Below are 22,875 nucleotides of genomic sequence, written 5' to 3' on the forward strand. Positions count from 1 at the left end.
CAGTCCCCCCAGCTGCTGCTGAACACATGGTACCAGCTCCACACTGGAAAGGCCGCGGAACCCCAGGAGGAAAGGGCGTTGTTGGCCACGTTCTTAATTCTTTATTGGGTCCCCTTAAACAATCTCAGTTTTTATCTTGAGCAGGCACTCCATTGTAGTTCAGAATAGAAGTTTAAAAAAAAAAAGAAAACAAAAAAAGATATGCGAGGAAACAGAGCTTTGGAACATAACAGTACTTTTTACCGCCATGAAGGGGGATTTGAGTACCAGATCAAGGAGCCCCAGATGCCCACTCGCACAGAGTCAGCACGACGCCCTTCCATTCCCTGTGGCACATGCTGGTGGCCGCCATCCTGAAGGATGGAATGCCGCGTACGGATTATGTCAGAATTCAGGAGGAACTTTCTTCTCTTTGTTATTACTCTTTTTTAATGTGGGTACTGGAGATTGAACCCAGGACCTCATGCATGCAAAGCACACGCTCTACCACTGAGCTGTACCCACCGCCCCAGGGGAACCTTTTTCTCTCTTCATGATTCATTGGTTCCTTCATTCATCATATAAGCATTTCCCAAAAGCTTCTTTCCTTGGAGAAATAGCTGGAGGATTGTGTCACCAAATTTGGGCAGCCCTGGACAACTCTTGTCCTGATACCAGAAGAGCTGGTGTAATTTGTGGAAATGGATGCCGCCTTAAGGCCTTCCATTTCTCGGTACCTCAAAAAGTGTCCTTCTCCCACAGGACTCACCCATCTACAAAATTAACTGCAGAATACTAAAGAGCTTTTTCTTTTTAAAATTCCCCCTGGGGGTGATTCCACAGACAGCCTTAATCTGTCTGCACTCCCTGCTGGTTGTCTGATCTGATGGTCTTCAGCATGGGGTGAAGTCCATAGGACAGCCAACATGGATGTAGAAAGAAGGTACTAGGAATTCCATTCGTATTTATTTCTACTGAAATAGTTAAGAGGGTGATTAAGTTGTATTGATTCCTAACAGTCGGCTTGGTACTGAGTCCTCGCTTGGTTGCGCGACAGATGGGCTGTGTCCTGCCCTGGGAACGTGACCTATCCTGAGGGCTAGTCAGGAGTTTGTGCAGCTTGTAGGAGCCCAGAGCCGGCTTTCACTTCCTTCCCAACTTACAGTGTCTGCTTAACATGTTAAGTACATTTGTGGCTTCTTTCATTCAGGTTCAACTAATCTAGCCCCCACAGAATGGACTTGTAGCTTAAAATTTTCCAGTAAAGGAACAGTGGATTGGAAATATTTATCCCTGTCTCTAGTCCAACAAAACAAGATAGGAGGACAGCTGACCGTTCTCCTGTATGACCCTGGTGGAAGCATTTCATTAGCCGTATCATGGGGTCAAGACAGTGAACACTGAGTGAGATCAGACAAGCAATCGCCTGCCGGATCTGAAATCACAAAGCGCATTATTGAAGACGTGTATTTACACACACTGTTATTAGCCATGAACTTCCCTGGAGTATGTGTTACACCTGGAGATCATCGCTAATCATATGTTAAGACAGTACAATTAACAAAATAATTAAAAGTCAGCCGTCCCGGACGTTCTTAAAGCTAGTATATATTTTAATGTGAATAAAACTGACTGTGCATTATTTGTATGTAAAAATACGTGGAAAATATTTTTGCATTATAATTTGATGTTAATCTCATCCTTTCTTTAATCCAGTGTTGGTTTTACAGTGTCAATAGTATATGAATACAGTGAACGCAGGCAAATAATTTGCAAAGTAATAAATACCAACAAGTTGAAGATGAATACTTACACATTTTTACAAGTAGGTGTAAGTGAACAGAAAAATGTTTGGAGCCCCTGGCTGTCCTTGCTGGGAAAGGGGGTCTGGGAGACAGGCCCCACCGCCACCCTGGGGGTTTCAGGCACATTGTACTTTGTGATGTTACTACATTATGGTTCAGAGGAGGGCTCTTGTGTTCTTTGTAAAATGTGCCTGGTAAAGTGTAACAAAGAAATTTCCGTGAATGACTCAAAACAATTAACATCCTGCACCAAGATTTTCCAAAATGCCCCAAAGACTTCCCTGTAATAACGCCGTATTTCGGACACGAGGCTACTCCATATCTGACAGGGAAGCTAAAGGTAGCTGTATTCACTTGTGATATAAGGAATTCTTACATGCGTTTAATTCTTACATGTATTAGGTATTTAAGAGTTTCACCCTGCTTGGGCAGGGAACGGATGCTTCCAGAAGGCTTTCTCACTCACGTGTCTGGCGGTTGAGGAAGACTGGTCATTGAGACAACAGAGGGGTCTGTCTGTGTGGCTGGGGCTTCCGCACAGGCTGGGTGCTGGGTTCCAGGAACAAGGTGAGAGAGACAGAGACAGACACAGAGACAGAGAGAGAGCAAGGGCGTGTCCCCTCTTATGACCTAGATCTGAAACTCATTTTTCATGGTCACTTTCCCCCTCGTTGTGTTCCTAAAACATGAGTCACTAAATCTAGCCCATCTTCAGGGGGAGAGCTGTGGTTCCTCAAACTGCATCCCTAGGAAACGGTTGCGTCCTCTATGGTATTCAAGTGGCATTCTAATTAGGACAAGATTTGCATTGACATGAAAAGTTCAACAAGGCCCATTAATGGATGAGAAAGGCAGGTTGAAGAATAACGCATCTAGTTTGAACTTTGTATTAGAAAAGGAGATTTTGTGCTGTAAAATCATAGAGGAGGAGATACAAGGATGCACGCGAATCCGTCAGCAGTGAGCACCTCTGGGTAGCTGAGCGGCAGGGCGTAGGAGACGGGCACTGTACACGTTTGTGTGTGTGTCTGCCACCTGAACGTCTCTATCTGAGAACATATCCAGCTGCTGTGGAAGGCAGATTCGCGCCTCCCCCCGGCCCCTCACACGTGCCCACATCCTAATGCCTGGAATCTGTGATGTGTTACACAGCAAGGGGGGCTGAAGGTTGCACCTGGAATTAAGGTTGCTGATCAGTCGACTTGAGAACGGGCAAGGCACCCTGGACCACCTGGATGGGCCCAGCGTCATCCCAGGACCCGTAAAAGTGGACGAGGAAGTCTAATTCAGGGTGTGAGAAGGACCTCCCCCCATGCCTGGCTTTGGACAGGTAGGAAGGAGCATCCAGCCAAGGAAGGCGGGAGCTGCTCAGAGATGGAAAAGGCCAGAAAACAGGTCCCCCAGAGCTAGCCCCACGCCTCAGTTTTCCAGGTCTCTCCAGTCAAGGACTTTGGCTGTTTCTGAGTGGAGTTCACGGTGTGTCGAGCACCAGATGCTCTGCAGCAGTTAAACACAGAGGGAGAGAGAGGAGTAACTCAAGTTTTCTTCTTCCAAGCCATTTGTTGCACAGAAGAATCTAGAAAACCACGCGATGGTGGAGAACACTGATTTTTAAGCAGGTTAAGAAGCAGCCTGTACACATTTCTGACAGAATGATAAAGGGTAGACGCCAATGATGACACACAGACTCTGGCTTCCTCAAGAAAGTGTGGCTTGGAGAGTCATTCCTGGATGGGACTCCAAGCCCCATCTGAAGACTTTCCCCGGGTGGCCGAGGGCGTCACTGCTGTGTGGTTTGCAGGCAGCCCCGTTGTCTGCATTGCCCAGTGGGCTAGAGCTTCCGACTGAATTCCTGCGTCTTTGCAGGCAGATACCCCACCTACGTTTCTCACCGCCGGCCCAGTGAATGGCCCATTACTGAGCAGGGCGGTCAGCGCCCCCGGCCCGCCCTGTTCAGGCATCCTGAGGTTGACAAAGCTTTGCCGTGGACACAGATTAAACGCTCCCCTGTTATGCTAGAATTGACTGGAAGGCCCCCTCCCAGCCCCGGAGCCCAGCTTTTGTTTCTGGGACTAAAGCTTCCGTGCCTTTGGATTCTGGACAGACATCAAGAGAACAGCCTCCAGCCGAGTCGCAAATGTCCCGTGGGGGGGCGATGTGAACAGACAACAAGAACACAGCAGAAAGCAGCCCGCAGGGCGTGACTTCTCGGGGCAGTAAAAATAAAATAAAACTTAAAAAATCATGCCAAAGACTCATCTCTTGAAGGCTTTCCAGAGACTTCACGGAGCTCACCATCCAGCTCGAGAAAGTACACATCCCAGGCCCTGGGTCGTGCCATCTGCTGTACAGGCGAGCTGGTTCCAGCTGAGCTCCTGTCACACAGCGGGGCTGCAGTTGGCCGCCGGCACTGCCAAGTCCGCTGGCAGGATGGAGGTTCTGCTCCCCAGGCAACTCCCACCCCTGGTGTTTTCTTTTGCATTTTACAGGTGCTAGCTTGTCAGCAACTGGCTAAATGCCGGTGGTTTGGCTTCCTTGAGGAAGCGTCATTTGCTCCAATGACAGACAGTTCAGCACCTGTAAAGGCTGGGGATGAAGGTCCCCGGGTATCTGGTCCATGCCGTGGTGGAGCCCTGACGCCCGCGCTCGGACCACAGCTGCAGGGCCCGTCTGTGCCTTTCCGGCCGCGCGGACAGAATTTGGCCTGGGCTTCAGTCTGGGACACTCTGGGAGCCTCTGGGAGATGCCAGGGGACAGGGTGATAGATGGTGCGGCCCGGAGAGGAGTGACAGCTCATCTGCACCCCTCGCCCCATGCCTGGAACCGAGTCCCACCCTGACATGTCAGAGGAAGAAAGTCTTCAAAGCGAATCTGATGCTAACGAGAGCACAGAAATGCTTTGCATCACTGGTCGTGCAGATTCTGGAGCATCTTTTAGCAACTGTTCCCTCTTGCGTGATCGCTCTGTGAACGGAGGACTGGTACATCCTTTCGTTACGAAATCTTAAACCATCTCACGGAGTTATTTTGGAAAAAATCGTAATTATCCTCATGTGGACAGAAAGTAATACTGGGTCTTCGCTTTACTGCTCAGTCATTAAATGTGTTTTAAGTTAAGGAAAATAATTACCTCATGATATTTATGTTTAATCTTTGATACAGTTTATCAAATAATCACTTACTTATATACAAATAATGTTTAAAACACATTGAAAAATATAGGGAAACATCTGCCCCTGTAAATGCATCTTCCCCTTGTGGACATAGAGTGCTCAGAAACGTGAGACCGGGCCAAAGGTACAGACCTCACCATTTGTACCATATTCCAAACCATGCGGAACTTTCCTTCTCATCAAACCTGCAAAAAGGAGCTGCTTTTTCTTTCTCTTAATACCTCTAGCCAGACTTCCAGATCTGCCATCTGACTGGCAAAGAGTTGCCAACCCCAGCTTGAATCTCTGCAGACGTAACTCGTGACTGTATAAATGCAGCGCTTTTATTCAGGTCGTCTACCACGTCCTCCAAAGTGTGTCCCCCGAAGTTTCCCACACTCACTCAGAACCGAAATGGAACGATGATTTTCTGTGTAAATAATAAAACAGTTACACACTCTCCCTTGCTATCTGGATAAGGCAGGGAGGAGAGAAAAAAGGAACAGATTTTGTAAAAGAACTTCAAGGTTATCCATATTCTGTAGTTTGCACACCAGTTGCCAAACGCAAGTCATACTGCGAGAGAGTTACATCTCGGGCATCTTGCAGGAGACTTCCGTTCTGTGCTGAGAGTGTGGACCACCCCGGAAGTCAGGGGTCTCTGGCTGGCTGCATGGTACAGTCAGTCGGAAGCTCTAAGGACATCCCACGGAACTGGTCGTGTGTAGCTCAAAAAACAAAACTGAAACAAAATGTACAGATACCCCCCTACATATCAAGCCACATCTATATGTACAAAGATATATTTAGTATCATACACATTTAGTATCCTAAAGTATTCACACACATCTATGTAATAGGTTATACATACATACATAGTATTTCACAAACACGTAATACATAGTGTTTCATGAACGTATATCAATTACACGAGCATACATAAACTCCTGTGTTTACTTATTTACAGACTAGATGGCACCTTTTGTAACCTGAGTTTGTGGAAGACAGGCTGGCAGGCAGGAGAGTTTGGTGGTTAGTGGCAAGGATGCTGTGCTGACATTCGTGGCCTGGGTTTGCTTTCAGATTCTGGACATCGCTAGGCACCTGCTCTGGGCAGTTGACTTAAGCGATTTGTCTCGTACTTGTCAGCTTGAAGATGCTGCCAGCCCCGCGGGATGGTGGTAGAAATGAGTGAGTTCTTGCAGGTAGCACACTCACAAGTGCTTCACAGTGATTCAGCCTACCAAATGTTAGCTGTGAGGTTAATTCTTTCAGCTGTTTCCCTAGTGAAATACAGAGAGGTGGGGGTGGGGGTGTTACAGTCGACCCAGCACGGTACCACACAGGTCCACCCGACGGAGAGATGAGGGCTGGTTTCCATTAGTCATCATGAACCGAACCGCATGGGATGGGCTGTTGTCTGAGATGAGGGGGGAGATACGTGGGGTGACAGGGTCAGCCACAGTCAGTTTGGGATCGCGCACATTCTGGGGCTGGAAGCATCCCGACTGCTCGGCGCTAACGGGCTGTCCTGGACTGCATTTAAATCACTATAAGCTGTCTCTCTGAACGCTTTTTCACAGCAGTCAGGAAAGAGACGTCATTTCTGCTAACACACACACACAAGAATGTCCACAAGTCTGTTTGACTAACCCCGTGTTTTATCAGTGTTTCCCACAGTAAATTCTCAGTTGCACCCAAAAGACTGAACGAGAGGCGTCTGTCTGTAGGACAGGCCACCCCCGTCCCCAGCTGGTATATTTGCCTGTGCACTCAGGTCTGCACAAGGTGGGGGGGGGGGGGCGAAAGCTGCGGTCGCTCTGGCTCAGTCAGGATGTGATGCTTCCGAAGGACTTCTGCCTCTTCAGTTCTGCAAGCAGGATGTTCACAACATTTATCATCCAGAACCTCCTCATGGTCTGGAGGTTCTCAGCGTGGGCACGTATTAGCATTACGCAGGGACCCTTTAAACAGCCCTGATGTCCACCCTTCACTCCAGACCTAAAGGGGCCAGAAGATGGTAGTAAAGACTCCCCGGGGCTCTAACTGCAGCTAGTTTAGGAAGCATCCGAGCCAGGGTGAGGATCGCACTAGTAACTGGAGCTGATTGTTCAAAATGCATCTTTAAGGGGTACGTCAGCCTGAAACGCGAATCTGTTTCCTACTTTGGACAGTGTCTAACTTTCTAAGCAGTAATGAATTTCCATCTCCCTTTTTTTCCCTCCGTAAAAGCCACTTCTACACCGTAAATATGCATCTGAATTCCTCTCAGTCTGTGCAATGGCTTTTCAAATCTGTGGGTTTTACTTAACACAGAAATTTAGTTTCACTGGACAAGACAGACTTCTCTAGAGAGACGTGTTAGGTCTGCACCTTTAGGAAAACAGTCCATTGCCTGAAATTCAAGACAGGATCAAAGGCATATTGAGTTGATCATTTCAATAGCATGGAACTTAAAATCAGCATAAAAAAAATGGCATTCCATTGCAAACATATGAATACTTCCTGAAAATGAATTTCTTCAAGTAATTATCTTTTAGACAGTCTTTTGCTTAAAACACAGTGGCATGTAGACATGTAATAAAACCACATAGACCTAAACACACATGTGTGTGTGCGTGTGAATCCAGGGAAATCTGAATCAGCTCTGAGGACGGTGTCAGTGTCACTTTCCTGGTTGTGACGTTGTAGCTTTGGACATGTTACCAGTGGGGGGAACTGGATGGAGTTGTAGGGTAATAATCTATTACTCCTTTTTATTAATTGAAGTATAATTCACTTAAAATGTGTTCATTTCAGATGTGCAGCAAAGTGATTCAGTGAGACAGTAATAGATGCATGTGTTTTTAGATTCTTTTCCATTGTAGGTTAATACGAGATACCGTGTGCTCTACAGTAAATCCGTATTGTTTATCTGTTTTGTATGTAGTGGTGCATATCTGCTAATCCTGTAGTCCTAATTTGTCCCTCCCCCACTTTCTTTCCTCATTGGTAACCGTAGGTTTGTTTTGCCTGTAAGTCTGTTTCTGCTTTGTAAATAAGTTCATTTGTTTCTTTTTTTTAGACTCCACATAGAAGTGATATCATATGATATTTTTCTTTTTCTGTCAGACTTCACTTAGTGTGATCATCTCTAGATCTAAGTTGCTGCAGGTGACCACACTTCATTCTTTTTATGGCTGAGTAATATTCCGTTGTGTAAATACACCACATCTTCTTTATCCAGTCATCTGTCAGTGGACATTTACGTTGCTTCCACGTCTTGGCTACTGTAAATAGTGCTGCTAGGAACACTGGGGTACAGGTATCTTTTTGAATTAGAGTTTTCATCTTTTCCAGATATATGCCCAGGAGTGGGATTGCTGGATCATATTGTAAGTCTACTTTTAGTTTTTCAAGGAACCTCCATCCTGTTCTTCATAATGGCTGCACCAAACTACAGCCCCACCAACAGTGTAGGAGGGTTCCCTTTTCTCCACAGCCTCTCCAGCATTCATCATTTGTGGACTTTTGAATGACGGCCATTCTGACTGGTGTGAGGTGATATCTGCTTGTAGTTTTGAATTGCTTTTCTCTGATAATTAGTGTTACTGAGCATATCTTCTCATGTGCCTGTTGGCCATGTGCATGTCATCTTTGGAGAAATATCTTTAGGCCTTCTGCCCATTTTTACATAGGGTTGTTTTTTTTTTTTTTTTTTTTGATATTGAACTGTGTGAGCCATTAGTATATTTTAGATATTAACCCCTTGTCAGTCCCATCATTTGCAAATACTTTCTCCCAGTCTGTAGATTGTGTTGTTTATGGTTTCTTTTGCTGTGCAAAAGCTTTTAAGATAGATTAAGCCCTATTTGTTTATGTTTGCATTTATTTTTTGTGCCTTGGGAGACTGATCTAAGAAAATGTTGCTATGATTTATGTCTGAGAATGCTTTGCCTATGTTCTCTTGTAGAAATTCTATGATGTCATGTCTTAAACTCAGAATGGCATAAAGACCTAATTTATTTGTGTGTAAGGTGTGAGGGAGTGTTCTAACTTCACTGATTTACATGCAGCTGTCCAGCTTTCCCAGCACCAACTGCTGAAGAGACTGTCTCTTCTCCATTGTGCATTCCTGCCTCCTTTGTTGCAGATTAATTGGCCATGGGCATGTGGGTTTATTTCTGGGCTTTCTATTTGGTTCTATTTATTCATGTCTGTCTTTGTGCCAACACCATGGTGTTTTGATTACTGTAGCTCTGTAGTACTGTCTGAAGTCTGGGAGGGAGATCTTTCTGGAGCTTTGGTGGTAAAGAGATCTGTCAGTTTCCGGGTGGTTTTCCGTGAGAACAGTTGCACATGTAGATGTATTTTTGATGTGTTTGTGGGAAGCGGTGGACCCCGCATCCTCCTGCTCCACCATCTTCATCCTCCTCCTCCCTTTATTATTTCTTAAAATTGCACATGGCTTCTTTAAGAAGATCAGCAGACCGTGAAACGAAATGCACATGGTGAGGCTGGACAGCAGGCTTCCTCAGCCCCTGGTTCTCCCTCAGGTCCACACGTCGCAAGCATCTTCCCAGCAAGTCTTCAGTGATCGCGTCCTGATGTCACGGTCTCTCCCCACTTCCTCTCCTCCTTACTCTTTCTCTGCCCTATTCTCCGCATCTTATAAATGCCCTCTCAGTGCCTCTGCTTACTTTTCACACTTACCGTTTGTCTCTCTTTTTTTTTTTTTAACATTTTTTATTGATTTATAATCATTTTACAATGTGTCAAATTCCAGTGTCGAGCACAATTTTTCAGTTATACATGAACATATATATATTCATTTTCACATTTTTTTCTCTGTGAGCTACCATAAGATCTTGTATATATTTCCCTGTGCTATACAGTATAATCTTGTTTATCTATTCTGCGATTTTGAAATCTCAGTCTCTCTCCCCACCCTCAGCCCCCTTGGCGACCACAAGTTTGTGTTCTGTGTCTGTAAGTCTATTTTCTTTCTCTTTCTGGCTTACTTCATTTACAATGACATTCTCCAGGAGCATCCATGTTGCTGCAAATGGCATTATGTTGTCGGTTTTTATGGCTGAGTACTATTCCATTGTATAAATATACCACCTCTTCTTTATCCAGTCATCTGTCGATGGACATTTAGGCTATTTCCATGTCTTGGCTCTTGTAAATAGTGCTCCTATGAACATTGGGGTGCAGGTGTCTTTTTGAAGTAGGGTTCCTTCTGGATATATGCCCAGGAGTGGGATTCCTGGGTCATATGGTAAGTCTATTCCTAGTCTTTTGAGGAATCTCCACACTGTTTTCCACAGTGGCTGCACCAAACTGCCTTCCCACCAGCAGTGTAGGAGGGTTCCCTTTTCCCCACAGCCTCTCCAGCATTTGTCATTTGTGGACTTTTGAATGATGGCCATTCTGACTGGTGTGAGGTGATACCTCATTGTAGTTTTGATTTGCATTTCTCTGATAATTAGTGATACTGAGCGTTTTCTCATGTGCCTACTGATCATTTGTATTTATTCCTTGGAGAATTGCTTGTTTAGGTCTTCTGCCCATTTTTGGATTGGGTTTGTTTGTTTTTTTCTTATTAAGTCGTATGCACTGCTTATATATTCTGGAGATCAGGCCTTTGTCAGTTTCATTTGCAAAAATTGTCTCCCATTCCGTAGGTTGTCTTTTTGTTTTACTTATGGTTTCCTTTGCTGTGCAGAAGCTTGTAAGTTTAATTAGGTCCCATTTGTTTATTCTTGCTTTTATTTCTATTGCTTGAGTAGACTGTTCTAGGAGAACAGTTTTGAGATGTATGTCAGATAATGTTTTGCCTGTGTTTTCCTCTAGGAGGTTTATTGTATCTTGTCTTATGTTTAAGTCTTTGATCCATTTTGAGTTGATTTTTGTGTATGGTGTTAGGGAGTGTTCTAGCTTCATTGATTTACATGCTGCTGTCCAGTTTTCCCAACACCGTTTGCTGAAGAGACTGTCTTTATTCCATTGTATATTCTTGCCTCCTTTGTTGAAGATTAGTTGACCAAAAGTTTGTGGGTTCATTACTGGGCTCTCTATTCTGTTCCATTGGTCTATATGTCTGTTTTGGTACCAATACCATGCTGTCTTGATGACTGTAGCTCTATAGTATTGTCTGAAGTCTGGGAGAGTTATTCCTCCAGCCTCTTTCCTTTTCCTTCAGTAATGCTTTGGCAATTCTAGGTCTTTGATGGTTCCATATAAATTTTATTATGATTTGTTCTAGTTCTGTGAAATATGTCCTGGGTAATTGGATAGGGATTGCATTAAGTCTGTAGATTGCCTTGGGCAGTGTGACCATTTTAACAATATTGGTTCTTCCAATCCAAGAGCATGGGATAACTTTCCATTTTTTAAAGTCTTCTTTAATTTCCTTCATCAATGGTTTATAGTTTTCTGTGTGTAATTCTTCCACCTCCTTGGTTAGATTTATTCCCAGATATTTTATTACTTTGGGTGCTATTTTCAAGGGGATTGTTCCTTTACTTTCTTTTTCTGTTGATTCGTCATTAGTGTAAAGAAATGCAGCTGATTTTTGAACGTTAATCTTGTAACCTGCTACCTTGCTGAATTCTTCGATCAGCTCTAGTAGTTTTTGTGTGGACCTTTTAGGGTTTTCTATATATAGTAACATGTCGTCAGCATATAGCAACACTTTTACCTCTTCTTTTCCAATTTGGATCCCTTTTATTTCTTTCTCTTGCCTGACTGCTGTGGCTAGGACTTCCAGGACTATGTTGAATAGGAGTGGTGATAATGGGCATCCTTGTCTTGTCCCAGATTTTAGTGGGAAGTTTTTGAGTTTTTCACCATTGAGTACTATGCTGGCTGTAGGTTTGTCATACATAGCTTTTATTATGTTGAGATATGTTCCCTCTATACCCACTTTGGTGAGAGTTTTTATCATAAATGGGTGTTGAATTTTATCAGATGCTTTTTCTGCATCTATTGAGATGATCATGTGGTTTCTGTCCTTTCTCTTGTTGATGTGATGTATTACATTGATTAATTTGCATATGTTGAACCACCCTTGTGTCCCTGGGATGAACCCCACTTGGTCACGATTTATAATCTTTTTTATGTGTTGTTGGATTCTATTTGCTAATATTTTGGTGAGGACTTTGGTGTCTATGTTCATCAGTGATATTGGCGTATAATTCTCTTTTTTGGTAGTGTCTTTGTCTGGTTTTGGTATCAGGGTGATGGTGGCTTCATAGAATGAGTTTGGGAGTATTCCCTGCTTTTCAGTCGTCTGGAAGAGTTTGAGAAGGACTGGTATGAGTTCTTCTTTGTATGTTTGGTAGAATTCCCCGGTGAAGCCACCGTTGATGTCTTAATTGTAAATGTTGTCATTCTTAGTCTTTGCCTTGCCAAGTTCCTCCTACTTTGTTTTCCGTAGATCAGAGCCTTTCACTCTTAGAGACCCTAGATGAGCTGTTCACTTTCCTCATCTTACTGTAAAATACGTTCCGTGACCCCCAGGGATTGATGACAGAAAGTACTGGTGCAAATGTAATTAATTCCTATTAGTTGCAGTAAATTATTTAGGGATAACCCCCCAGTTATCTGACATTTTTAGACACACACACACACACTCTCTCTCTCTCTTTGGAATTTCGCAGCACCTCTGCATAGCTATTTACAACCCTCACAGTATCCGTGGAGAGGGAAAGTCTTTGCACTGGGGGTCAGAGGCAGAGAAAGGACAGGCACCGTCCATGTTCATGGCACAAGAGGGCCCCTATCCTTTCTCTTTTTAAAATTCTGTCAGTCACAGCTCCGTCTCTGCATGTGACAGTTCCCTTCAGTGGCTGGTGTATAGAAATGTCCTCCAATTAGAGCAAAGTCATGTTCTCAGGACACATCTGTGTGAAAACATGTCCCCAAGAGAAACAATGTTAAAAATACTCATTGGGTCTGAGTCTCTGCTGTGGCATCCCACCTGCCCAGCAGCCCCCTGGACCTTACAGTGTAGCCCGAGGGGAAAGCATGTGGCGGAAGTCGAGTTTTTCTTGTAGCCCTCCAGCCTGACCTCTGGCGGGGGACCCACCGTTGCCCTGCTCTTTGCAGGAGAAGGTGCAAGACTGGAGGGTGGAGGGCCCGCAGGTGGGCCGCAGGCCGTGCAGTTGTGGGGAGCAGCCGGGGACATGGGAGCGTCCGGGGCGGGGGTCATTCAGGCTGACGCCTCTGTGGTGACGGGGCTCAGGCAGCAGGGCGGCCTCGGTAGCCGTGCTCAGGAGGGTAAGGGTCAAAGCCAGGGCAGGACCAGGAGGGCTCCCCCTACGTCGTCGTCGTCACCTCTGCTTACTCTTCATTTGAAAATCAGAGGGATCATTTACCCCGCAGACAAAGCCAGGGCTCTCCCGCCATTCCTAGTCAGGGTCCCGCCCACAGGACGGGACCAGGCCCACGGCAGAACCTAAGGGCATTTCTAATGAATAGATGTATACGTAAATAAATAGGCGAATTTATGCAGAAATAAGCCAGGTTTTCTAGGTAACACTTTACCCCTCATGTTCACGGGCCAGCATTCTTCTGATTCACCCAAGGAGATGCCCTGGGTGCACCGTGTGTCAGCCCGGGGGACACAGTAACCTCTCCCACCTCCTCTTGGACACAGGAGCCTCCAATGGCCTGAAAACACAGGAATGTGGGCGAAAGCTTACTAGCCCGACCCATACCTTCCATTTTACGGATCTATTCTGGGGGGGATGGTGATTTAAAATCAGACTGTTGGTAGCAGATGCCACCAAAACCATCAGTAGTGGTTTTAAATGCGATGAAAGAATTCTGAAGCGTTGACTGTCGAACCATAAATAATTCCGTCAGGAGGAAGTTCTGACTGGTGCTGAGCTGCCCTCAGCTTCCATTCAGACAGACAGGGGGAGTGAGCTTGTTAAGTCTCCCTGAGATCACAGGGAACTGTTAATTTTCCTTTTTAGATGGAAAAAAAAATGGGTGTGTATGTTTTTTTTCAGGCAGAAAAGGAATCTAGTCCCCTGGGCAGGTTTAAAGATCCTTTATTAGGGAATCAGTATGTACAAACTCTAACATGAAGACAGTAAGTCACGGAATATCTACTTACAATAGATAAGTGTCTATTTACAATACTTTTTTGTTTTTTACAAACTTTTTTACAAGATTACTTCTCTCTAAACATGACAGACACACACACAGAAATCAATCTTTTTTTATTACATACATAAATAAATATTGACTTTAAGCGACCACTCTAAAGGACGTGTCTATAAGCCGTCTGGATGAGAAGGGAGCCGTTCAGTCATCTGCACACTACAATATAATTAAGTAAACAAGAAGTAATGACAGCTCTGCGTACAGACCTGTGGTCATTACTCTGTGAGCTGTGTAACTTGGTAAAACATTCAGAACACGGTGAGTCCATGCAAAACCACAGAGCAGAGTCGCCTTCTTTACGCGTTTATTTGTATTTTAAGTGAATTTTAAAGTACATGCAACAGGTACTTAGCCTCTGTGTTCTGGTGACAATGTGAACGTTCGCATAACAAGATTTAGAGAGATTTGCAGTCCCAGGAATGAGGACACTTGCCTCCACGGCACACACCGCCGCCGCCGTAGGAAGGGCACTAAGTGAACGCGCTGTTACCACAGGTGACGGGGATGCAGCCGTAGGACAGAACTCCCGTGCGTCCTTGTGAGGCAGACACGAGCCCCAAGCTCAGCCTTCTCGTCAGCTTTTTCAGTGGAGATAAAAGGTACACGTAGGGCTTTAAGTCACGTGTGATAACCTCCCAGCTGTCGCTTCTCCTGCGGTTTACTCGGTTCCCCACCCAGGGCAGATTCTCATCCTTCAGTAACGATTACCCTGGATGCAGCGACTCGCCACCAGGGGCACCCTCATCCCCCGGATGGTGGGCGATGTCTGGGACCTGGTGCTGGTTACACCTGGGGGGGGGGGCACTCCTGGCATCACCATCCTGCAGTGCCCAGGATGTCCCACCACAGAGGACCACGCAGCCCCAGATCTCAGCAGTGCCGAGGGCAGAAAGCCGGCTCTGTGGTGGGTTATAGGTTCTTTCAGGTTTCTGGGGCAGAGAGGTATTTTTAAACTTTGAATTTTGTTTAACAAGCATTTAAAACATTACCTGTCATCAACCTTACTGTCTTTAATATGTCATACTAAACCAGCGGCTGCTGTGAAGGGACACGCATTTGTTTATGGCCCCACAGAGTCCACTTAGAACACAGGGCAGCGCAGATCAGCCCACCGCTGAGGACGGATGCTCTCAAAAAACAGAACACGAAGCCGCGATGTAAACTGAGTGAGCCCCTGTGTTGGGTGACTGCATATTTCTCATGAGCTCAGTTTTTTAGAGAGTAACTACTATCACTTTGTATTTTTTTTATGAGAGAAATGCATCTAATTTCAGTAAAACATATCAGAGAATCAGCCACTAAAACTATGTTTTAAATAAAAAACAGACTTTCAGCTTTTTATTAGGGCAGTCACATTTGAAAAATTCAGAAGGTTGTCATTCTGTCTTTGCTCATTTGCATATTATTGAAGATGACTGAAATTTACAAAAGAACCATTTTTTATTGCCTAATTTATAGCATTTTTCTTCCAATAAGACTAATGAAATTTAAATTACTGAACATTATAGAAAAATTAAATGCTCATAAGAGCTGCTTTAGATTTTTCAAGGAAGGTGTAAGCTTTAGAACCTTTATCTGAACTAAAAATATATTCACTCAATGTCTATTAAAAAGAAACATCGTTAAATGTTATAAAAGTAAACTTACTTAATAATTTAATCATATTTTGTATCTGTGCATATATGCCTGCATTTTAAACTATACAACAGTACAAAGATTTGCTGGCACAAATACCTGGATTTGTTCAGGGCAAATTAAGGTAGAAGAGACACTCATGGCCAATAATTTGAAGTCTCCATTTTTGAAATTTTAAGAATTTGAAATTCAGGTGCTGGCAGTGGCAGTGGAATAAATGGTAGTTTCAGAGAAGATCTGTTTGCTCAAGCTCAGGGGTGTTTCAAATGAAGGCCGCATTTCCTGTTCTCTCCACTCAAAATATGTAACTTGTGGAACCAGGGGGTTTCCCTGACCACGGTAGGAAGGCTGTGTTCCTGAATGGTAGGCATCCTGAATGTAGCAATAGAAATAGGTGCTCTGCGTCTTCTGTGGCCTCTGCTTTTAGACAGAGCGTGAAGCCTCACACAGCAAACTTCTGTCTCCTCTTCCACCTGCCAGGAGTGGTCAGGGCACCTGCTGGCTCTAAGGAGCCCCGACAAAATGACCGGCACCAAGTCCCGCCGTGAAAACCCAAGGAAACCGATCCTGAAAATGTCCTTGTTTGACTTGACCTGTGTAGAGCATGACACGAGGGAGCCTTCCCATTAAACTGTTTGATTCTGATAAGTTGTTCTTTCCTCATAGAACCAATATCGGTGGGGAAAATAGATTGTCCTCATGATCTTTAGAAGAACCGTATCTTTATCCAGCTTGGTGAGCTGTGAAAACAGTTCCTTAAGTGATTTCTACTTCAGGCATATGTGTGTGTGAGTTTGTGTGTATGTTTACAGGTACATATATGCATGTACACACACGTGCATATACAGACTCACATACACATACACCTATTTCAAAATGTATATATGGGTATTTCCTGGAGGAAAAAACTGTATTAAACTAAACATTTCTGGGTTTAGGGCTGCCCCAGTGTATCTTGCAATGTTATATATTGACAACATGTTTTGACTAGAGTTTATGCTATAAAGGGAAGGTTTAGAGCCTGGGAACATTTTTCAAATAAGATATAATAGATTTCAAAGAGTAAAGAAAGGTTAATCAAAGGTAAGTAGCTGTCCTTCTGTACCCATCAAGGCCCCTCTGCCTTTCTTTACTGCACGGAGATTTTAATTTCTACCAAACCAATAGCTTGCTTTGAGAAAAAGCAGGTCTCAGTAAAGATCAGAAAATATGCCATAGTTGAGATTCTTTCCTTTCAAGCAAGAGGTTTTGTCAAGTTTTCGATCCATGAAAGTGACAAAGTACACCAGCAGCTGATTTCCACACTAAGGGAAAAATAAATAATGTATCAGGGAAATCTCTCGTACTGTAGGATGAAATATTTAAATGTATCCCCAGAAAAGCATTTTAATTTCTCCAAGGCAGAGCCTGGGTAGCAGCATAAAGCACTGACTGACGCCCTCCTGTTGTGGATGTGTTCTGCTCATCCTCGTTTTCAGAACTCTTACTTGCCTTCGTACAAAATGGAGCTTTGGTGCTTGAAGCGGGTGCTCGTTAAGTTCTAATTAATTGGTACATGACAGGTCACAAATTTTCCGTTAAAAAAAAATCACACGTGATAAAAAGCATCTTAAGAAATATCTGAATAAGTCGGCCCTAAAACTGTCTAAGCTTAGTGGGGTTTTCCAGTCAAATCAGTGACTTAACTTCAGAACGTTCGCTGGTACCTTTCTGCTTCACACGCGTATACCTCGGACGTGCGGAAACTGTGCGCTGCGCAGGAGTGTTTTGAGAAGCCGCGGCTCCCAGGTCAGGGACGTGTCAGACCTGCAGGGCTGCACTGGGGTTGGCCAGGCCACACTGGGAGGCAGGATTAGGCCTGGTCTCCCCACCCCCGGGGGCTCGCTGGGTGTCCGTCGCTGGTTTCCAGGTGCGTCCAGGGCCGGCGGAAGGAGGGGGCACCGCGGGTAGACGGGAGCATGAGGCCCCTGGAAGCACCTCCCGCTCCCGCCGGGAGGCGGGCTAGTCCTGGACGTCCCGCTAGCGTGCAGGTCCGCGCGGTTCAGACTCCCCGTGGAGCAGCTCAGTATCTTCCTGGAGAAGGCCTGTAATGCTGGGGATGACGGTGCTTAAGGTGGGGCCCTAGAAAGTGACGGGACAGCGGTGTCACAATGCTGAGCAAACAGCAGGAGGCATCAGACACGGGCTCGCCGCCTGCGTCCACGTCCGTCCGGTCCTTCCCGTGCTGACTCTGAACTTGCGCGCGTTCCTTCCTTCCGCCTCTCCTCTTCCCCTCCCCGTCTCGTCTGTTCCCTCCCCCAAATCATAAAACCACAAGAGAAAGGCGGCAAGCTCCTTTAAGTTTACAGTTACGTAAGCAAACCAAAACCCTCTGTAGTTCCTCAGAAAGTTTAAAAATTAGCATATACTTCTATTACCCAGAATTTCAGTGGGGGAACATCGGGACAGCATTCAGCCAGCCCTTACAAACAAGGGGCCACGAATCTCTCCCTCCGTGGTTTTATGTGTCCTTAAATTGTAAGTGTAAAAAGCCACGGGGGCAAATGTGAGCCATCAACAGAAGTAAAACTAGGGTGACGTCTCAATTTTATTAACACACAGCCCTTTGCCATGGCTTTTTTTAAAGTTTTAAGCTGGGGAAAAAATTAGCAAAGTACATAATTTGAAAACCAACAAGAGGCTCACTGTTTTGAAAAGAATAGGTGACAGCTCTTTGTAATCTAGTTGATTTAGCAGTAAGTCAAGTAGAGTGATTTGGGTCAGAGTCTTAATTTAGATGACTACTCAGATACCTGTAGAAAGAACATAAGCTCCTTAGCAAAAATATGACTTCCTATATTGTCCTATTTGAAAATCCTAATTTAAAAGAAAAATGAAGATTACTATGAGAGTGTAGGTTTTTCTGCCCCCATCTGTATTTATGATTAAAAGACAAGGAAGAGAATGCATTATGTGGGAAAAAACGGAAGTGTGGAAAGGAAGTAGAGGGAGGAGAGGGCAGGGCACCAGGAACAACTCAGGCTCCCAGGGAGGTGTAATAACCTCCCGGAAGTAGGCCCACGTGGGAGAGAGGAGCTCAGACACAGAGAGTGCTCTCTTCGTAGGAACCTGCACTGACGTATCTATTCTGGCTTTTCACCAGGAATGTCCAGGTGCAGGGGGCGGGGCTAGAGCGGGGTGAGGGTGGAGCCAGAGCAGGGGCGGGGCTACAGCGAGGGCGGGGTGGAGCCAGAGTGGGGGCGGGGCCGGGGCGGGCCGGGGTGGGGCCAGGGGCCGTCAGGGCGGTACTCACGGTGCGCAGCCGCTGGAGGCGGGAGGTCCGGGGTGCGGAAGGTCTTGATGGTGGCGGGTCCCTCCCCGCCCGCGGTCAGCACCTGCACCTCCAGGCGGTAGAGGGTGGCCGGCCTCAGGTTGGGGACTGTCAGGACGTAATGATCCTGGGGGCGGGGCAGAAGGGGAGACCCTCATCAGGGACCTTTGGAAAACCCCACACACAAGGGCCTCTTGTTCCGTGACCCTCTCCCTCTGTCCCGTCAGCGCAGGACGGGTTGCTTTTTCCGCCGCTGCATAATTGGGGGAATGTGTGTCCCGTGGGCCAGGATCCTGCCCGGCTGTGTCAGCACCCAGCGCCCGGCAGCAAAGGCCCTGGGCAGAGTTAAAGCGTGCCAAGAGGCCGGTTCTCAGGGCTCACCCTGCAGACTGCATTTTTTATTCCTCAGCGTAAGACTTTCCCAGGGTTTCAAGTTTTCCTCTGCACATCTTGTGATGTGAATTGTTGATCATCCAAATCTCAGTGAACGAGCCAACTGCGTTCCTTAAAATACAATATCTGTCAATGCTCCTAGCTGAAAATGTTTATTTTTAGGCCAACACATTTTTCTCAAAATTGAATAAAACCTAATACCCATACATAGAATAATTACTTTCTAATTCCATGGAATTTTTTCCTTTTTGGAGCAGGAGTTGCACATTCTAAGGGCATTTTTAGAGAGGGTAAAAGCCCACACGTGTTTGTTTTTTTTTCCCCCCCAAGCCAAGGAATTAAGTGGCCTGGAAGACAGGCCAACTCATTATGGGCTTTGGCCCAGTTTGAAGGGGAAAGGAAGAGAAAGAACAAGCTTCTTTGAGCTGTTTTCCCCCAATATAACGCTTCAAACAGGACACGTCCACGTGGACCTGAGGGACACGGGGTTAACAAAGATGGAAGAAAACGGTTAAATCACTTGCAGACCACAGAGACAGGATGAGTCTGTTGACGAGCTGGCTGTGATAATGAGAACTGACCTAGACGATGGTTTGTAACACTTGTTAATACTCGCAAAACCACAGTCGGAAGACAGGGTACACCGGACACTCAGTCACGTGGCCCTCGCTCCCGTGACAGAAACAGCCGCCTCTGACCCTGAGGAACCCCGAGGACGGTCCCAGTGGCGGGACCCCTGAGGGGCCAGGGCACCCACCGAAGGCAGGATCTGGGACTGCGAGATGATGCTGTTGGGGAGGCTGTTCTGTCTGCTCTCAGTCGTGACCTCGGCCCACGTCACTTGGAAGCCAGTCCTGGGCTGGAGGAGGTGGGCCTTGGCCATTGTCCAGGAGAAGTGCCCTGTGATGTTCACGTCATGGACCACGAAGGAGGCAGACAGGTTCTCGGGCTTGGCGGGACCCCTGGAATGAACGTGACCTGCACCAGCAGGAAGAGGGAAAAACCAGGGTTAGGACCGAACAGCGATGGGACACGGCCGTGTCACCGGCCTCCTGCGGATTTCTGGCAGCCACTCTCGGGGGCTAGGGTGGAGGCCATGCATCCTCCGTCGTGAGCTCGGGGTCAGATGGGCCCCTCTGCGACCGAGAGGGTAAGGGGTAGAGCAGGAGCCTCGACCGGCGCCTTTGTGCTAAGTCCTTCCAGGCCAGAGTTCTGCTTTGGAGATGGAAGGAGGAGAAGGAATTTTGCGATCTGGCAGGACTGGGCCCTTTCTTACAGCACAGGGGTGACTGCAGTGAGAAGGGTCAATATGAAAGGTGCCACAGGTTTCTAGGATTCTGGGGACTGCATTTGAGATAGTTGTCCCAATGTAGGAAAGGAGCTTTGGAAGATCCAGACAGGGTAGGGCATGGGGTGATGTTGGAACGTCTGAAGATAACTCCCCTGGTAAGGATAAAAATGACATAATTTACGTGAAATGTGCACAAGCAGTAGACACATTTGGCTTCATTTCTAGATAGTAGTGCCAGGGAAGGACGTCTTTCCAGTGCTGCTGGAATCATGAAGTGATGCCTGCCTTCACACAACACTACCTGTCACCTCGGCTACCGCCCTGCAGCTTAGAAAGGGGGGTGCCTTTGTTTTGTAAGTAAGTACATAAAAAACAAACTTTTGGTTACCAGAGGGGAAGGGGTAGGGGAGGGATAAGTTAGGAGTTTGGGGTTAGCAGATGCTACCTACTATATATAAAATAGACAAACAACAAGGTCCTACTGTACAGCACAGGGACCTATACTCAGTATGTAATATAATAGGTAATAACCTATAATAAGAAAGAATAGGAAAAGAAATACACGTGTAACTCAGTCACTGTGCTGTACACCAAGAACTAACCCAACACTGTAAACCAACTATACTTCAATTTAAAATGTTTAAAAACAGGGGGTGGTACTTTTAGTTTTGAGGGTCTTGTGAAAGGAGGTTTGGGAACAAGGTCAGTGGCCAGCATCACAGACGCCCTCCTGGGGGCTGGGGGGAAACGGACCTGCTTCTCCGGGGCAGCTCACGTGCTTGTGGTTTTTCGCCTTGAGAGCGGAGCACGGCGGAGTCGTAAAGAAAGCGGTTTCCGCCTTCAAGCGGCCCTTCGGCCGCGCTGGTTGGACGGTCACCTTGTATTTGCAGGAAAATGACAGATCTTGGAGAATCATGTAATTTTCCTGGAGCAAGAGAGAGGGAGAATACGCTGGCACGAACTCTCATGGGAGGAAATCGTATTCCAACAAGGTGGCTTTCCTGCTACGGACTGTGCAGCCTGGCTTCTGTAGAAAGCGCAGGGGAGGCGGTGGCCCTGCCTGGATGAGTTACAGCTGCCACACGCTCCCACGGGGTGGGACACAGCCTCCCCAGACGAACAGGGCCGTGGTGATGCCACATCCGAGCAGCCGTCACACCAGTGTTCGGGAGTTGGCAGCAGCGGGGGCGGTGGTGTAAAACTGGAAATACAAACCTAGCTTTTTCTAATATAAAAAAGCGAACGTGGTGGGGAGGGTCTAGCTCAGTGATAGAGTGTGTGCTTAGTATGCACAGGGTCCTGGGTTCAATCCTCGGTGCGCCATTAGAAAAAAACAAGAACGCTAACTCAGGCTCCTCTGAGACACAGGCTCAGGTCTACGCTTTTCCTTAAGAAAATGAAGATGCTCTTCAGCAGTGTGTGTTTCCTCCCCTTCTTGGAGCGCGGCGATTGCTTCCCGCCGGAACAGTGATTAAACAGGATTACGAAAGCCAGACTCAACCTCGGAGGAGTAGGAGGCTCAGGATGTAACGTTACACTAACAGGGAAAGGCGACGTTTAGACTCGGAACAAGCTCGTAACGAGGTTTCTCCCTCGGGGCCTGCTGGGTTCCGCGTCTCCGCTGCGGCGTAAGTTACCAGGGCTCCGCGGACACGTGCGAAAGCTGCAGGCGGAACGTGTCTGGGACCCTTGGGGAGAAGGTTGGGGTCCCTGCCAGACAGCACCGTGGGTGAGGGGAGAGCGTGAGAGCAGAGTGAAAACAGAAGGGGGGCCACGTCCTTCCCTGAGCGCTCGAGGCGGGGGCGGGGGCGGGGACGGGGGGGGGCACACACGGCCGGGCAGCACTCGCGCCAAGTGACCCGGACGCAGCCCCAGCCTCTTTCCTTCAGCACTTCGTACGGGAATACACTGGGAGCCAGAGGGAGCCTCTCAGGACCCGCCTCGCAGGGATCTCAGGGGCCCTCGCGCCGCGGACGCGCCATCGCCTGAATTAAGTGGGTCTAAGCGCCGTTTAAAAATGGAAACAGGCAAGTTCCGAGCCCTGAGCTGGGCGCTCTTTGCGGATTCTGACTCTTATTTCTACCTGACACGTTAGGTACACTCAGTAAATGATGATTGTCATCTTCGAGCTCCTGAACATAAGCCCGCGGTTGG

General features: G+C 46.6%; 1 protein-coding gene, 1 long non-coding RNA gene and 1 other non-coding gene across 12 annotated transcripts in view; 1 reads left to right on the forward strand and 2 right to left on the reverse strand.

Annotated features, from left to right (window-relative positions):
* The window catches only part of LOC105075977 (uncharacterized), a 482,457-nt gene that overhangs the window by 421,022 nt on the left and 38,560 nt on the right, over positions 1-22,875 (forward strand). The gene's annotated exons all lie outside the window — the stretch shown is intronic.
* Positions 433-504, reverse strand: TRNAA-UGC (transfer RNA alanine (anticodon UGC)). Its single transcript has one exon. It is a non-coding gene; the product is annotated as a tRNA-Ala (tRNA).
* ANOS1 (anosmin 1) overlaps positions 13,961-22,875 on the reverse strand; it is a 170,331-nt gene continuing 161,416 nt past the window's right edge. Inside the window, exons 11-14 of the mRNA XM_074359111.1 lie at positions 21,475-21,646; positions 20,188-20,408; positions 19,020-19,164; positions 13,961-17,848 (exon numbers count right to left, since the gene is read on the reverse strand). Coding sequence (XP_074215212.1) covers positions 17,790-17,848; positions 19,020-19,164; positions 20,188-20,408; positions 21,475-21,646 — 597 coding nt within the window. The 3' untranslated portion in view covers positions 13,961-17,789. The remainder of the gene's footprint in view (positions 17,849-19,019; positions 19,165-20,187; positions 20,409-21,474; positions 21,647-22,875) is intronic.

This window comes from Camelus bactrianus, chromosome X, assembly GCF_048773025.1.
Source record: "Camelus bactrianus isolate YW-2024 breed Bactrian camel chromosome X, ASM4877302v1, whole genome shotgun sequence".
Taxonomy (NCBI): domain Eukaryota; kingdom Metazoa; phylum Chordata; class Mammalia; order Artiodactyla; family Camelidae; genus Camelus; species Camelus bactrianus.